Genomic DNA, 18,463 nt, shown 5'->3' on the forward strand with positions numbered 1-18,463 from the left:
TGCTCACTGCAGGGGGTGCAGTGAACCTGCAGAGAAAGAGAGCGGGATACAGGACCTCTGTTTCTTGGAATCGGCAAGGTCTCAGCGGTGAGACCCCCTCCCCCCACTAATAAGATTTTTATCCCCTAAGCTATGGATAGATGAAAAGTTGTTTTTGGTACAACCCCTGCAATCTACTTACCCCAACAGCAACAGCTTTAATTTTGCATTTAAATGGACCTTCTAGTCCCTGGACAAACCAAGATGACTGCGATACTGTTGTATCTTCACGCCACCAGAAGCTAGCGGTTTGACAGTCGTGACGTGGAGCGATGCCCCTGTCACATCCCTAGCTGCCTATTTGCTTCCAAGATACTTTTGGCGGGGAACATAGGGGACTGTGAGGAAAGCGTAGGGAAGATCCTTCTGCGGGGGAACATAGAGGACCTGAGGAGTCTGCTCCTGCTGCTGCCGGCAGCGGCGAACCGTAGCTCCCCATTGGAAAGCCTGGCACCGCCGGAGACACTGTAGTCCCCCGTGATGTAGCGCCGGGATGCGGCCGCTTACGGCTACTCCACTCCCTTTCTGCCTCTGAGCAGTGGCGGCTGTGCCAGCTGCTGAAGGGAGAGCAGGCAGGGGAGCGGAGTAGCCGTCAGCGGCCACATTACTGCGCTGTCGGCTGCCAACCCTGTCACTCTGCTCCCCGCTCTCTTGTCGCACTAGCGGCTCTCCTCACCAGCCTGGCGGCCCTGAAGGCAATCAGCAGCCCGTGGCGCTCAACTGCGGTGAGTGTATCGGCGCCGATAGCAGCAAGTGCTGCGGCCTTCCTTCTCGGCGGCGATCAGTGAACTCCTCCATTGCCCAAGTCCACTGCTCCTCTGCTGAGCACAGTCAGCATCCCCGGCTGTCGCCTTCCCTGCCATAGACTGAGACAAAACCTGAGCGCAGACAGCCAATCACACACGGGGGGTGTCACCTACATGTCAAGGCAGCTGTATTATGTCTCCACCCCTAACTTCCGGGGGCGACACAATACAACAGTATCGATGACTGCAGCATTTCTTTGACTACCTGAAGCAGATAGCATTGCTAGTGCATCATTAGTCTAATCACGCTGCTCTGATTGGCCAGCACTGCCTACGTGATGCCGGTGATGGCCAATCAGAGTGTATAGAAACAAGCCCACGAGGAGGCCGGTGCAGGAAGAGCTGATGTCTATTATAGTAAGAGCAGAATGATTATAAAGTACAGATGGCTAAAAGATGATTATCAGGTAATTGCCCTAATTGTATTAACGCGAATGAGCCATACTAAAAAGGAAGCCTGGAGGGTGGCTTTAACGACTTGATACATTAATAATGGGATGCAGGTAGTTCAGGACCTGTTCTGTGCCGTACGCATTCAATACATGATTTGTAGGTAGTAATTCCAGCATTGGCAGATACGGAGCTCGGTAATGTGAACAGGAATGAGTTCCTGGCGCGGGTTCAGAGGGAGGCCGATCCACTAAAAGGCTTCGAATTCTGGTATCTCATTAGGCATCAATATGAGAATTCTGCTGGCTGCTTTGGAAATAGAAGATTGTCCGCTGGCAGACTTAAAGGGGTATTCTGGGCTTTAACTGTCGACCTATCCTATGAATAGTCCATCAGTAGGTGGTATACAGGGGTCCACCTCTCGGGAACCCCCGTCCATCAGTAGGTGGTATACAGCAGTCTACCTCTCGGGAACCCCCGTCCATCAGTAGGTGGTATACAGGGGTCTACCTCTCGGGAACCCCCGTCCATCAGAAGGTGGTATACAGAGGTCTATCTCTCGGGAACCCCCGTCCATCAGAAGGTGGTATACAGGGGTCTACCTCTCGGGAACCCCCGTCCATCAGAAGGTGGTATACAGGGGTCTATCTCTCGGGAACCCCCGTCCATCAGAAGGTGGTATACAGGGGTCTACCTCTCGGGAACCCCCGTCCATCAGAAGGTGGTATACAGGGGTCTACCTCTCGGGAACCCCCGTCCATCAGTAGGTGGTATACAGGGGTCTACCTCTCGGGAACCCCCGTCCATCAGAAGGTGGTATACAGGGGTCCACCTCTCGGGAACCCCCGTCCATCAGAAGGTGGTATACAGGGGTCCACCTCTCGGAACCCCTGTCCATCAGTAGGTGGTATACAGGGGTCCACCTCTCGGAACCCCCGTCCATCAGTAGGTGGTATACAGGGGTCCACCTCTCGGGACCCCCGTCCATCAGTAGGTGGTATACAGGGGTCCACCTCTCGGGACCCCCGTCCATCAGTAGGTGGTATACAGGGGTCCACCTCTCGGGAACCCCCGTCCATCAGTAGGTGGTATACAGGGGTCCACCTCTCGGGAACCCCCGTCCATCAGTAGGTGGTATACAGGGGTCCACATCTCGGGAACCCCCGTCCATCAGTAGGTGGTATTCAGGGGTCCACCTCTCGGGAACCCCCGTCCATCAGAAGGTGGTATACAGGGGTCCACCTCTCGGAACCCCCGTCCATCAGGTGGTATACAGGGGTCCACCTCTCGGGACCCCCGTCCATCAGCTGACCACCCGGCCTGTTGTCTAGTGTGGTGGACCGGATGCCTTTGTCATCACAGGAAGTTGGAGCAGCGGCCTGACTCCCATGGAAATGAATAAGAATGCCGAGCTGCTCTTATAACTCCTACCCAGGACAGGATGTGACGTCACGAGTAGGAAATCTGATGACGATATCCGGCCCGCTGCACTGGACAGCAAACCAGACAATCAGCTGACGGATGGGGGCCTTAAGTAGTGGACCCCTGTCTATCAACTACTGATGACTTATCCAGTGGATTGGTCATAAGTTGAGCCTGGAATACTCCTTTAAAGGGGATGTTTGGGGAGAAAAACATTCAGATATACTCCGTGCTGTATACAAACATGAAAAATTCATAATCTCACCCGAGATGTTATCGGTGGAGCTGTTCTAACCACTTAGGCTATGCTTGCATCAAGTTTAGCCACACGTTTGGCATATATATTGGGAATAGCGCATACATATACACTGGGTCCTAAGGTATGCATAAGCCTGTATTAAACCATTGAAGCCAAATATGTATGCCTGTAGCCTCTATTGGCCGGTATAGGTCTATATACTCATTTTGCTTTCCTGGCAATGAGGTGGATCATAGTAGATCAAAGTAGTCTCCAGAAAGAGGTGGAGAACAGCCCCTCCTCGAGAGACCAGTGACCGGAGAGCTGCATACAGAATTTCATCTGTGCATATCCTGTACATTGTTGCTATTCTGCCTTATCTCGGCCTCCAGCATTACGATGAAGCTGTAATTATCACTAGGGTATGCCAATGCTTGATGATCATTGGGGGTTAATGTGGCTTTGCTGCAGCTCCTTGGCATATTGTTGAGGGAAAAACAATGAAGAGCCTGCAGTGGTACATCAGTGCTGCAGCCTCTTCATCCCAGGATCGGTTGGGATCTCTGAGGTTACTGACCCTACTGATCGTAAAGTGATGACCTATTGTAGCGACATTCCATCACTTTATAAGATGGGAATGTATTTTTTAAAAATCAGCCATCGACTGATTATCAGATGACTCCGAATGACCTGTCCCAGTCTACACAGCAAAGCTGAAAAATGGCCTGAAAACGGGATAAAAGCCCCACGTATATTAATGTGTAGTTTCCATTATATGTATTATCTATCGGCACAAGTGGAACCCGCGTTAGACCATATCACTGTTAACAAGGCCAGGGATTCCCAACCATGAAACTTCCAGCTAGGAAATGACAACAGTAGGGATTTATGAGCAGCAGGCGAAGCAGTTAAAGGGGTTGTCCCGCGGCAGCAAGTGGGGTTCAGCACTTCTGTATGGCCATATTAATGCACTTTGTAATATACATCGTACATTAAATATGAGCCATACAGAAGTTATTCACTTACCTTCCCTGCGCTGGCATCTCCGTCTCCATGGTGCCGTCTAATTTCAGCGTCTAATCGCCCGATTAGACACGCTTGCGCAGAAGGGTCTTCTCCCTTCTGGTCGGTCCGGGCATGAGCGGCGTTCTAGCTCCGCCCCCTTCTATGCTTCATCACGTAGCTCCGCCCCGTCACGTGTGCCGATTCCAGCCATCCAGGAGGCTGGAATCGGCAATGGACCGCACAGAGCCCACGGTGCACCATGGGAGAAGACCCGCAGTGCATCGTGGGTGAAGATCCCAGCGGCCATCTTGGAGGAAAAGAAGGAAGAAGTTGCAGAGAGGGAATTCGGGTAAGTAAAATGCCAAAAAAAAAAAAAGTTTCGGCGTGGGACAACCCCTTTAAGTGTCCCCTGATGTTTTAAAAAAAAAAAAAAATTGCAGGGTTCCCTTGAGGGTAAAATGTTTTGCCTCTTTAGGCAAATTTGGAGAACTGACTTTATTTATTTTTTCCCTTTCTGTTTCTCACCCTGTTTATGTTGCGGACCCTATACCGTGGCTTCCTTGGAATTACCCTCCGCTATAATAACCACTCGGAGATTCTAGACTTTTCATCCGTTGTCTTTGACTGACTTTGGAGCGCTTAATAAAAAAAAAAAAAATAGAAGAATAAAAAAAAAGCTTTAAAACCCCTTTTTATTGCGCTCCAATTGAATAATGCTTTGGCTCAGTCTGGATCCGTAATATTGTTAGCATGTTAATACCGCCATCAGTGACCTCGCCGTCCACGGGAGCAGCCAAATATATCAGGAATGGCCATCACCTCCTGTTAAATTTTCATAGTTCAGTTAACTGGCCTTTTGTTAATAATTCCAAATTAATTAGGTAGCAACAGTTAATTAAATGAACATTACCAGAAAAATGCAATTAAATTTCTAATTTAATTTTTGTTAGCGGGTCGACCAAACCTGCTTTACCGGTTTTGAGTTTGCTTTCCTGCTAATTTTTATTATTTCGTATTTTACTTTTATTCTTTTTTTTCTGTTTTTTATATTTTTTGTGTTTCGATTGCAGTCACTTCAATCAATTGTGTTGGCTCAAATCTTCTGGCCCTTCGGGGAATTCTGTGGAGAGGATTTTATGGAAAGGCGTTAATAAATGCTTTTGCTCGGCAGGAAAGACTGTTACACACCGGCATTTACGACTCCTCTGCACAACTGTGATAGAAAAGCATTAAATCTCGGTAAATCGGAATATTAAACGTCCTGAGCGGAGAATCCGGGATTATATATACGGCCTGCAAATAGCTGAGGTCTTATTTTTGAGAACTACCCGATGTTTATGGGAGGGCACCCTGCCCATTTACTAGGAAGCGATGATATTGCGGTGCCTTAGAGCATTAGAAGTTAAAGGGGTTGTGTGCTTTCAAATTATAGAGTACCTGTACTTTCACCCTGCAGCACTCGTGCTCCATCGTCTGTTTTCGACTCCTTCCGGCATCTGAAGATGGCCCTGTATAGTGCTTAAATAGGGCCATATGGGGCCGGGTTCAGTTGCCAGGAAGAGACGAAAACAACCGACGAAATACTAGCGCTCCAACATGGAAGTGCTGCAGCGATCACCTGACTTACGGTGACAGGGAATGTGGCAGAGGAGCTGGTTAGAATTGCCATGGGGTCCAAAGACAGGCAAGTATGTGCGTTTTTTTTTTTTCCTTTTTTTTCTTTTAACCAATGCCCTGCCAGTAACAATAATATTAAATTTGAATCCACACAATCCCTTTTAAAGTTTTTTTTGCTTTTGAAAAACTTTTCCGCAAGGTTGGGAATGGCGGAAATGAAATGGCTATTACTCGCCCATCTACTGGGGTCGGGAGGGGTATTGTCTCTCCTTGAGGAGAACACATATAAGGTGAGTAAGAAGGCCATCCATGCTCCTCTGTGTAATATGCAAATAAAGGAAATGGAACTTTACCTCTTTAGCGCCACCTATTGGATGGCAGCATTACTGCAAATCATTGTCTGACCCTTTATACAGGTCTTATTCACCCATCTGTTATGCCTCGGGTCCAATGCCACCAACCTGGTCGCTGCTGATTGAGTGTCTGCTGCTAAAGGAAGTGATGACATCATATTCTTTGCTCACATGATCGCTTCAGCCAATTGCTGGTCTCCTGTGCCGTTCTTGCACACATGACTGCGGAGGCCAATCATTGAGTGCAGTTGTCATGTGACTGAAGAACATGACGTCATCGCTGCTTGTTTCAGCGGGGGCAGAGTTGGCAGTGCTGGATCGGAGGCGCAGTAGAAGGGTAAGTAGCGGCATATTTTGTCTTTATGCCATTGCCTACCTTGAGGCACATCAGGAAGTGTGAATGAAAGACAGACCTTTGTTAGAGCGCTCATTAACACCTTGGATGATCTGTGGTAAGCGCATGCGAGTCACCGCCAATAGACACAGTGACAGGCGCAACCTGGTAATTATCTGTAAACGCGTATAGTTACCGCCGCAGCTCATCCGCATCGCGTACCGGCGGTGGGATTAACAATTACAGCTCATTCTGTAGAAACCAAGAAAATCTGGACTTATCAAAAAACGTAAATTAAAAGCAAAAACCCCCCTGGGCCGGGTCTGTAAGTACCAAACGAGGTCCTTAAGGAAGTCCTGTCCTCCTGTCATGGCGGCTGGCTGCAGGGCTTTGCACAGGCGGGCCATTGACGTCTATAGTGGGGCTAATGCTGCATAGCTTCCGTCATAGGATGGATCCGGCATTCTATTTTCCCGCTCCCATTATGCAACAGGAAAACGAAGCCGAACCCTAGTATGAACAAAGTCCAATGTATGGGAAAATTGCTAATTTAAAACAAACCTCCAGTTTTGGGAAGCCCTTCTGTGGCGGGCGGAGAGGATCTATTACCGCTAGATGATTTTCCTGGTTTTCTCTCCGTCTCGCGGTTTCTGGTTTTTTTTTTCCGGCCATCATTAGACTAACCAATCTCACACAGTCCATTGGCAAGGTTGATGAATTGTACTTGTTTTTTGATTGGCTGCCTCTGCTCACATGATCAGCACTGGCCAATCACAGAACAGTGCATAGTGTAGTCAGGAAATGGCAATGGCCGTCTTAACCGCCTGAAAACGGGACCCAGGATGGGCGGAATAGAAGGGTTGACGCAATATTTTTTACAGGTAATCTACGCCCTCCTCTTTCCGGTCCCGGGATAGAAATAATCCCGTAACTGGGGCGCCGCTTTAAGGGCTCATTCCCACGGACGTGTATGCAGTTTGGGTCAATGAAAAACGCACCGTGTTTACTGCGAGCGTGTGCACATTTTTTTTTCAATCTGTATTGCATCCAAGTGTCGTTGGGTTTTCACTCATGCGCAAAAATGGAAGCAAGAATGTCCAAGGGATGTCCGTTTTGTTACAACCCACAGAAAACGGGATGTGCAAAAAAAAAAAAAGATGAATGTGGATGCAAACTCGTGTTCGCTGCGTTTTTTTTTTTACGCATCCATAGACGTTAACGGCTGATCTTGGTCTGTGAATACGGACCATAACAGGACAGGCTCCGTGTTTTGTTTTTTATACATGTAACTTCGTTCCATATTAACATCTGAATGCGCCAATTTAATTCAATGAATCCGCGTGCTAAAGAATACGGACAGACAATGTCTGTGCATGGGCTCTGCAGTCCAACAGCATGCACTATGTATCTCCCCGCCATCATTACTAGTCCATGGGGGCCGTTATCTATTTTGTGACTGAAGCAGTAATGATTTATGATGGTCTTTGGCTCGTTTAGACCACAGACTCCTCGCTCTCTCCACATCTAAACGCTGGGTTAATGATCCCTAAGGAGGTCGGCGCGCAGTTACTTAACTTCCACACGGGTGTCCGGTGGGGCCTATTGATGAGACCAATTAATCTTGTTTAGCCAGGTTTCCCTCCATAATTAAAATGGATTGTTTTGCTGTTAGCGCACAGATTTCCCAATATTCGATGGCTGTGAATTCTTTGTTCGGAGGTGCCGGCTCGCCGCCGCGGCTTATATTCACTTCAAACAGGCTGCAAAAATACCGAACGCACATAAAGAATATAATCTGAATTAAAAGCATAAATTAGCCGGAGAGCAAAGTATAGAGCATTCATAATGCATGTCTGCAGCGTACTAAGTGCCGGGCTGGAGGAAGAAGAAAGGCGCAAGACAAAGAGACTTCTAAGTGGAAAGGCTTCAGTCAAAGGAGGAATCACAAGTCCTTCATTCTCTTTCACCGGTGTCTTTAGGGTCTTTTTGGGTTGATATTCATGTTTATTTGGGAAGCATTAATTATACACATTTAGAGGAGTTTTCCAGGCATTTACTGTAGATGGCCTATTTTCAGGATAGGTCATCGATAGTTCATGTGCGGGGGTCCACCGCTCCGGATCCCCACCGATCAGGCGATCCTTGGGTCCGCTCTCACAGTAGTTGAGCCAATCCGCATTGGGTTTGGAGTCAGAAGTGAAATGGAAGGCTTCACTCCCATTGAAATCAATGAAGTCTTCTGTTACACTTTTGGCTCTGATCCTAATGCGAATGTCTGGCCTGGCTGTACGGACAGTGGGCCCAAGAATCGCCTGATCGGGGGAGATCCCGAGTGACGTACTCCCACCAATTGATGGCCTGTCCTGAGAATAGGTCATTAATAGTAAATTCCTGGAAAACCGCTAAGGATCCTTTTTACGTTTGCTCCGTTAGATGAGCGCGGGTCCGTGAGATGAACGCTCGTCTGCTGGGTCTGGATCCGTGAGATGAACGCTCGTCTGCTGGGTCTGGATCCGTGAGATGAGCGCTCGTCTGCTGGGTCTGGATCCGTGAGATGAACGCTTGTCTGCTGGGTCTGGATCCGTGAGATGAGCGCTCGTCTGCTGGGTCTGGATCCGTGAGATAAACGCTCATCTGCTGGGTCTGGATCCGTGAGATGAGCGCTCGTCTGCTGGGTCTTAAGACACGCGGATTCAGACTCATTCGAGGACAGAGTATTGGTAATACAGTCGCTTCTGCCCATAGAGCGGTCATTGGGGTTGGCTGTACATCTTCCTGGTTACACGGTGCGTACCGCTGACCAGCGAGCATTTTTATGTTCCCATAAGCCGGCTGATCAGATGAAAGCGAGTCTTTGCTCTTTCGTCCGCTGATAGTTTACACTTTTACACGGCTGGATGATCAGACAACAGAAAGTTGGAGCAAATATTCTTGTAATTAGTGTAATTGGTCCCTTTACTGTGAAGACTTAGGCATCTCCTTGTGCTTTAGGCTTCTCAAAAGATGGCGGGCCACTGACCTGGGATGGCGGAGGTGGGCTATTGCTGTGGGAGCCCTGGGGTGGTGGGTTCCTGCCCTGGGATGACAGTGGTGGACTGCTACCCTGCGGTGGTGGAGGCAGGTGGGCCAAGGCCCTGGGAGCCCTGTGCTGGTGGGTCGCTGCCCTGGGGTGGCGGAGGCGGTTTGTTGGCCTGGGAGCCCTGGGGTGGCGGAGGTGGGCAATTGCTGTGGGAGCCCTGGGGTGGTGAGTTGCTGCCCTGGGGTGGAGGAGGCGGGTTCCTGCCCTGGGATGACATTGGTGGACCACTACCCTGCAGTGGTGGAGGCGGGTGGGCCATTGCTGTGGGAGCTCTGTGCTGGTGGGTCGCTGCCCTGGGGTGGTGGAGGCGGTTCGTTGGCCTGGGAGCCCTGGGGTGGCAGCAGTTGTCCGGCGCTCGGGCATCCTCAAGTGATTATTCATTTCCAGTAGTAGCCCCGGAGTGCCAGCGGAGAGTCCCAGAGTGCTTGGTGTACCATCTAAATGACTTTATAGCTTACATGTGCTTTATTTCCCATGAAGCTTTTGGTGTGTGATATAGGCCGTATCTCACTGGTGTGTAATATGTCGTCATTCCTTGCGGTTACAGATCTCAGCGAGTGGTACTGTAGACGATCCGTGCTGGCCGTGGTGGATGGAGAGCTCTGGGATATGTACAAGCCTCTGACTAAGTCGTGTGCTATACAGTTTCTTACCTTCACGGATGAAGACCCAGAGGAGGCTAATAAGGTTGGTGCACTATATATATAATCCCCAGCTGGGTTTAAATGGGGCGTGGAGGATTAGTAAAACATGGCTGCTTTCTTTAAACAACCGTACCACACCTGTCTATAGGATGTGTGCGGTAGTACAGTCCGCCCCATTGAAGTGAATGGACAAAACCTGTGGATAGTCATAGCGTTAATTTTGGAAGACGGCAGCCATGTTTTTGTTATTTTTTTTTCTCATTCTGTGCTACAATTAAAGGGTTTTTTTTGGGTTGGGGGGACAGGAACTATTGCTTACCTATTCTCTGGATAAGTCGTGAATAGTTAATCGCCAGGGACCCGCCGCTCAGGATCCCTGGCGATGCTCCGACAACCTGGCATCATAGGGGCTGGGGGAGGAAGGGGCATGGCTGGCTTTACTTCCATTGAGAAGCCGCCCGGACTCTTCTGTGGCCATCCCAGTGCCGGAAGGGTCGTAGCTGCTTCAGCTCACCGTGATTTGAGTGAAACCGGCAGGTCAAGAATTATTGGAGAATCATTCAACACAGCGTGTCTATGGACGGACATCGCTGTGGTTTACGGCGGGTGTCTGACTGCGATTTGCGCAGTGATAGTTCGTCTGTGGGCTTTAGCCCTTTTATGCAGTAATCTTATCACTTAAACAAGAGTCATTAAAAGAGTCGTAGTCTGGGGAAATTGAGGCGTTGGAGTCGGAGGTTGGGCTTACGGATTCTGTTTCCCCGAAAATAAGACAGTGTCTTATATTAATTTTTGCTCAAAAAGATTTGACTTTTTTCCATGTATAGCCGCCTGGACACTATTTAAATTGACTTTTTTAATTCACTGCAAGCAGTGCTTAATTTTGGAGTAGGGCTTATATTTCAAGCATCCTCAAAAATCCTGAAAAATCATTTTGCATCCGCAAAAATCCTGAAAAATCATGCTAGGTCTTATTTTCAGTGTGTCTTACTTTTAGGGAAACAGGGTAGATCACTTCCTCCCCATCTCCTATGATACACATCCCGCCTGCAAATAACGCCCTTCGATATTCTTCAGTTGAGTGAGACGGGCAGTGAAGGTGTCATGGATGTGAAAAATGTGCATTCATGGGTGCGACAGTTCTAAAAAGGCCGAACATCGTGAGAGCAAACCGAAGGAGCCTCGGCCACGCACCTGCCAGTCTGACAACATGATTGTGTGAGTCGAGCAGGTGGTTATGAAGACCGCCGATTGCCTGCGAAGTTGGCATTTCCTTAGGATCTGTGCCCACCATCCTGCGTGAAGACCTGAAGATGCAGAAAGTTTCCTTCAGGCGGGGGCCATGAGTGTTGATTGGCGATCGCCATCCTGCTGCGCACGTAGCAATGTGCCAGGCACCCTCGACACGTGATGACGGCAGGAACGGTGCCTTCGTTCCATCAGTTGTCACAATGGATGAGACGTGGATGACGTCTTTCAGAAGGACGGTCTCCTTGGTTGCACATATTCCAGTTGTGCCGCTGTTGCTTCAGCGATTCTCCATACATAACGGGCCGCTAAGAAGCGTTCCAGCGACTATACAATCATGGCATCGGTGTGGCGAGACCCATGTACGTCACGGGGGAGATTATGTTGAGAAGTCACAATACTTTCCAGCTTTTTGCGGTAAGTAGTTTTTTAGAAAAAAAAAAATAGGAGACCTTAGAATTGTAGCTCGTACAATTAGTTTAACCCCTTAGTGACAGCCCTATAGTGTGTGACGCGCGCGGGTGGCAGAGCGGTGTGTGACGCGCGCAGGTGGCAGAGCGGTGTGTGACGCGCGCAGGTGGCAAAGCGGTGTGTGACGCGCGCAGGTGGCAGAGCGGTGTGTGTGACGCGCGCAGGTGGCAGAGCGGTGTGTGTGACGCGCGCAGGTGGCTGAGCGGTGTGTGTGACGCGCGCAGGTGGCTGAGCGGTGTGTGTGACGCGCGCAGGTGGCTGAGCGGTGTGTGTGACGCGCGCAGGTGGCTGAGCGGTGTGTGACGCGCGCAGGTGGCTGAGCGGTGTGTGACGCGCGCAGGTGGCTGAGCGGTGTGTGACGCGCGCAGGTGGCTGAGCGGTCTGGAAAGTGGAAACTAGAAACATTGCTGCTATAATTTCCTAATAATTACTAGTATATATAAATGACTTAGTATTACCTTGTGTCTGAAGCTCCCGATCTCTTTAGATTCAGATGGTCATGTCATCTCCGTTCTGACCCGCTCAGATCTACTTGGGGTTATATAGTCATTTTCTAGTAAGTTTTACAGTCTGCGTGATGCTGTTACATGTATCTACCACAGAAACTGCCTAGAGGGGGACACAGACACTCCTACTGATGATGATCTCACAGCTCCTGTCACACAGGAATAATAGTGGAGATCATAGCTCATCCTCCTGACTGTATAGCTCATTTAGGTGAAGAAAGAAGGTAATGACAATTAAACCTCCTCCTCCCCCTCCCCACCCTCCACAAGAAGCAGGTGGTATAGCCTCAGCTTATTCTGTGCTGATGCATCATGGGATAGATGTAAAAACGGAAAGTAAAGAATCTTTGCCTCAATATGATGCCTGATAAGCATCAGACAGGGGGCTGCAGTGCATGGAAGTGACTGCAGTACACAGAGGAGACCTCCAGAGTGTGACAGGTAATCCAGTAAGTAGGGCAGGGATGGAAACATGTGTTTTCTCCAGAGTGGCCCTTTAAGCCACCCAAAAAGAGTGGGAGAAGATGTTGCCAGTCATTTCTGCCTCTTGTCTCTTGTGTTCGGTTCACTCCGAGAACTCCGGGTCCGCTACTTGGTGATATTCTAAGCCTCGTGTACAAGGGGATTTAAGGAGTCAGGAGCCCTAAAGAGTTACATTCCGGCTCGAGGAACACATAATGTCTCGTCTGGAACACACAAAGGCTTCCGACAACGTCCGTAGGGCTGACCGGCCTCTGATCCGCGCCGGATGCGCGACCTTCTCACTATGATCAATGCGACAGGAAGATTGACAGCGATCCGTCTTTAAGCCTTCTGTGTAAATCTCCCCTCGTGCCGCCTGTCCCGCAGGAGCCCCCTGTCGTCTTTGTATCGGCGCTCCTGCGGTTGCAGGGATTGGATGCTCTTCTCTTTACCAATGGGGACAAGCCGCGTCTGCGGAAATAAACAATTATCAATGACCTCGCTGCGTCTGACTGCGAGCGCGGGGTTAATTATCGAGGTACGAAGCAGGCGAAATACTGCGTGCGGCCAGAAGCTTCTAGAGGTACGTAGGGATGAGGAGTGCGCTAATTACATCCTGTGCAGCGAGGGCCCCCAAACACGCACAGATTATACCGTAGCAGGTTGTTAACCCCTTAGTGACGCCGCCTGTTTTGGACCTGCGGATGCAATGATTTTTTTTTTTTTTTATTTTCATCTCCAGGTGTTCACTTTATTGTACCGGTTATTACAAATGCTGCAATACCAAACATGGGTTTATGTGTGTTTATTTTAACCTTTAAGGGGTTAACAGCGGGTATCTGTTCCTCACTGATCCCTGCTGTTGCAGTGGGATGCCAGGGTCGGTCACATAGGATGTAAGTGTACGCCCATTCACAGATACTGCTTCCAACCCAGGATGCATATACACCCCGGGGCTGGAAGGGGTTAAAGTTAGATAGCCCAGGAAAGCCAATGTAAAATGAAAATATTGTGATCTGAGGGATTATCCTGTGGATAGGGGATGAATGCCTGATCGCTGGGGCTCCAACCTCTGGGACTCTTAGCAGTTCCTAGAACAGCACCACCTTGTGGATGGAGCAGCAGCGCGGACGCTTGACCACCCCACCATTTATTTGTATGACCCATTGTTCCATAGAATTGAATGGAGTGTTGGTCACCGACACGCCATTCACATGGGATATTCTTGGGGCGTCGATTATTGGGGGTCCCAGCTGTTGGACCACCAATAGTCAGACATTTTTCCCCTGTCCTATAAATAGGAAATGTCTGTGTTGGAAGTCCTCCAGCTATCGCACCATGCGGCCATGTTTTATAGTATCATTGTCTCCTTTTTATCGGTGGGTCGCCTATTTATATGAAATCCCCAATGTCTCCTCCGTTAGTCCGAGCACTCGCACTAATAATGTGTTCTGGGTTTCAGGCTTACTGGCGTTCCTGTGCCGCCATGCTTGGACATGTGCTGGAGCAAGCCTTTAAAGACGACTACAGTGTGACCCTCGTCAGGGCTCCCGAAATACCAGGTCAGGCTCAGCTTAACCTTTACATCTCTTGTCTTGTAGCTATTTTACTCCAAGTCTTCCACACTGCACTGAAACATCACCTGCCAGTCATTTATACTGTGGATGCAAAGACTAGATCTGTAGGGTGGATTCAGACATAAGTCTGTGACAAGGGGATGAACCGCGGGGAGTAAAGAATTCCCTGTGACAGCTGTGGCAGAGGATTGCGATGTTTTCCCATTGCTTTCAATGGGACCGGCGTTTCTACAATCCCATTGAAAGCAATGGGCTGCCGGCAGGCCCTCAGGGAATGGCTTTTAAATATAAGCCCTTACCTGAAAATCATCCCTAGAATGTGTTAAAAATAAAAATATATATACTCACCTCTCCTCAGCTGCCGGGGCTCAGGCGCGTCCAGCCTGTCTTCTCCCTGCACTGCTCTGAAGCTCTTTCAGCAAGCGGGGATTTAAAATGATCTTTAATTCAAGTGAGCCCCTGGCCGGGCCGCCAGTACCCAGATTGTTTCACAGAGCAGTCCATTTCCAAAATTGTTAAGACTTAAGAGAGGAATTTGCTATAACTTGCTCTTCTGCTATGTCCTTTTCTCTCTCTTTCCCCCTAATCTGTATGACTGCGGGAAGCATTTGTTATGTACTAATGTAACTGAAATTTATTACAAAAGCTGCTTTCTCTGTTATTGTAATCTCATAAATCTTTAATAAAAAATTTAAAGTTTAAAAAAAAAATCCCCGCCTGCTGGAAGGGCTGTATCTGATTGGCTGAGCACTCAGCCAATCACAGGCAGCACTTGGCCATTCATTGAATTCCCAGCTGTGACAGGGGAATTCTTCAGCCTCACGGAGAGTCCCTTTGTCACTGAACACTCTGACAGTGTTCAGTGACAAGAGGACTTCCCGCGGAGACGAAGAAATCCTCTGCTACAGCTGTGGCAGGGGATTCTTTACTCCCCGCGGGGAAAAATATATACTGTATAATATAAAATATTGTTTTTTCACAAACGGGGATGATTTTCAGGGAAGGATTTCTATTTCAAGCCCTTTCCTGAAAATCACTGCAGGGGTTGCTGGCAGCAGCCGCGGCCCCATGGAAGGTATTGGCACGGACCTGCATTCACGCGTGTTTGTGCACGTACGTGGGTGCGTGGTCTTGTGCGCACCAATATGGGCACACGCTCGTGAGAATGCGCCCATGCACTCTTGTACAATATTTTGCATCAATTTGACGCTCTTATTCTATTCACACTAAACTTCCTCTCGCCTTTTTGTTTAATTTTGTGACATTTTTATCTGCACTTGTGAATAAACAGATATAGCATGAAAATCAGGATGCCAGAATGGTGGGTTTTGGTCAAATCGTCCCTTTTAAAAAATACAAATTGTAATAAAATTTGATCAGAAAGTTACATGTATCCTAAAATGGTATCGATAAAAACTCCAACTGGTCCTCCAACAAACAAGCCCCCCCAGAGCCCCGCTGAGGGGAGAGTAAAGTTATGGGGCTCCGAATGTGGCAAAACAAGGTAATTTTTTAAAAGTAGTAAAACATAACAAAAACTGTGTAAATTTACTATTAATCTACTGTGATTCCCCAAACTCCAAAAACATATTATGGCCCCCTGTCCACGGATGTAAATCGCCAACGAATCACACCGTCTGAAGCTTTCGCCGACCCCCATGTCCACGAGCAGAGAATCATTGCGATCCTCCGCTCACAGCCGGCAATTCGCAATATGCTGCGCATTGCCGCGATTCTCCGTGGTCAGATAGGCTGACCAGCAGAGATTCGTCTGCCAGCTCCTGCTCCAAGGCGGCAGCTCCCACGGCGGAGATCCACCGCGGGATACCGCAACGCCCGTGGACAGGGGGCCATAGGCTATATACATCCCAGATAAATATCTCATCGTACCCCCAAAATAAATAATATTTTAGCAACTCCTATATAACTAATTGCCCACAAAAACTACTTCAAAAAGCTATATTAATCTTTATTATGCAAACAATTCTAGAAGCCTTTTGTATATTGTCAATTCAGAGGTGAAAAAGATTGTCCAAAAACAGAACAAAAAGTAACACAGCGAGGAATGACATCAGTAGGAGAGGGTCTGACTGGTAACCATTCAAATGCAAAACCGACCTCTTCCACCTCCGCGTTGACAATAATACAAAGTCTTTTAACATTTGCATAGTTAAGATGAATATATATATTTTGCAGTAGTATGTGGGGCCACTTTTTTTCTTTAGTGGGTGAATAAATTTGATATTGGGCCTAGCACATTGTTCATTAAAATGGCCCCTCCCCTCTCCTTGTGCCCCACCCCCTCCAACCCTAAACTACACACAAACTCATACTTGCCTAACCCGGTCCCAACAGGCTGCAGAGTTTTCTGTGGTGTCTGCTCACCTCTGGTTCCAGCTCTCACCGGCTCATCTAAGCGTGTGACCGGTGTGGCCAGTCATCAGCGGGTACTGAGACCGGGGATTGGCGGTCACATGCTTCAACAGGCAGGTGACTGGACACCTGAGCGGAGGAGACACAATAGTTGAGAAAAGCTTTTTAGTAACTTCATCAGTATTTTTTAACTGTATTCGTGTCCAGAGGACGGCGATACCATTGAAATTAGTGCAACTGCTCCATTTGTCCTACGGTTAAAGCCGCACTGGCGTTCTCGACAGAAAAAAGAATGGAGTCTGGAGGGAATGATATTTCACATAGTAACATAGTATGTAAGGCTGAATGAAGACAATGTCCATCTAGTCCAGCCTGTCTATCCTCCTGTGTTGATCCAGAGGAAGGCAAAAAACCCCAAGAGCAGAAACCAATTAGCCCTTTTGGAGAAAAAATTCCTTCCCGACTCCCTAATGGCAATCGGACTGTTCCCTGGATCAACCCCTAATAGTTCCTACCTGCCTGTATACCCGGATTAACAATTAACCTAAGATTTAGGCCGCCTGCAGACGAGCGGGTCGGATCCGGCAGCGAGAATTCTCGCCGCGGGACCCGACCCGAGCGCCTGCAGGGACGAGCGCGTACTCACCCGCGCCTGGCGGCCCCGCCTCTTTCATGTTCCGGCTGCGGCGCAGCCGGCGCATGTGCAGACCGGAGCCGGCGGCCGGGTGAGTGCGTGCCCCACACAAAAATAGGACATGCCGCGGTTTGTTTGCCGCGCGAGATTTCGCACTGCCAAACCGCGGCCGTCTGCATAGGAGTGCGTATTGTAATGCACTCCTATGCAAACTTTCAGTGGCGGAAATCCCGCGGGAAATACCGCCGCGGGATTTCCGCCCGTGTGCAGGCGGCCTTATAATCTATAATATCCCTCCTCTTCAGAAAGACGTCTAGTCCCTCTTAAACTCCTCTATGGATTTTGCCATCACCACATCCTCAGGCAGGGAGTTCCACAGTTTCACTGCTCTTACAGTAAAGAACCTCCTTCTATGTTGGTGATGAAACCTGCTTTCTTCTAATCGTAGCGGATGTCCTCTTGTTACCGTCATGGTCCTGGGTATAAACAGATCACGGGAGAGATCCTTGTATTGTCCCCTCATGTACTTATACATGGTTATTTGATCACCTCTTAGCCATCTTTTTCCCGGGGTGAATAATCCCAGTTTTGGGGCCTCTCTGGGTATTCCAGTCCCTTCATTCCATGTATTAGTTTAGTCGCTCTTCTTTGTACCCCTCCAGCACTGTAACATCTTTCCTGAGCACCGGTGACCAGAACTGTGCGCAGTATTCCATGTGAGGCCTGACAAGTGCCTTGTATAGTGGGAGGATAATGTTCTCATCCTTCGCCCCTATACCTCTTTTAATGTATGTCAAGACTTTATTTGCCTTTGCAGCAGCTGACTGGCATTGGTTACTCCAGTTTAATCTACAATCCACTAATACCCCCAGGTCTTTTTCCATATCGCTTTTCTCTAGCAGTACCCCATTAAGTGTATATTGGTGACATCCGTTTCTCCTGCCCATGTGCATAACCTTACATTTATCAACATTGAACTTCATTTGCCATTCCCCCCCCCCCCCCCCCCCAGCTTATCTCGGTCCGTTTGTAGCCACACATTGTCCTCCGTTGTATTAATTATATTGTATAATTTTGTGTAATCTGTAAATATTGATATTTTGCTGTGCAGCCCCTCTATCAGGTCATTGATAAATATGTTGAACAGAATGGGGCCTAATACTGAGCCTTGTGGGACCCCGCTAGTGACTGTGGCCCAATCAGAGTACGAATCATTTATTACCACCCTTCTACAGTGGAGAGCACCGTAGAAGATGTAGGAAGTC

The 18,463-nt window shown here is 48.6% G+C and overlaps 1 protein-coding gene across 1 annotated transcript in view; it reads left to right on the plus strand.

Annotated features, from left to right (window-relative positions):
- The window catches only part of MRPL39 (mitochondrial ribosomal protein L39), a 90,191-nt gene that overhangs the window by 15,327 nt on the left and 56,401 nt on the right, over positions 1–18,463 (plus strand). The window contains exons 3-4 of the mRNA XM_066599099.1: positions 9,831–9,970; positions 14,077–14,176. Coding sequence (XP_066455196.1) covers positions 9,831–9,970; positions 14,077–14,176 — 240 coding nt within the window. The remainder of the gene's footprint in view (positions 1–9,830; positions 9,971–14,076; positions 14,177–18,463) is intronic.

This window comes from Eleutherodactylus coqui, chromosome 4 (assembly GCF_035609145.1).
Source record: "Eleutherodactylus coqui strain aEleCoq1 chromosome 4, aEleCoq1.hap1, whole genome shotgun sequence".
NCBI classification, from domain to species: Eukaryota; Metazoa; Chordata; class Amphibia; order Anura; family Eleutherodactylidae; genus Eleutherodactylus; species Eleutherodactylus coqui.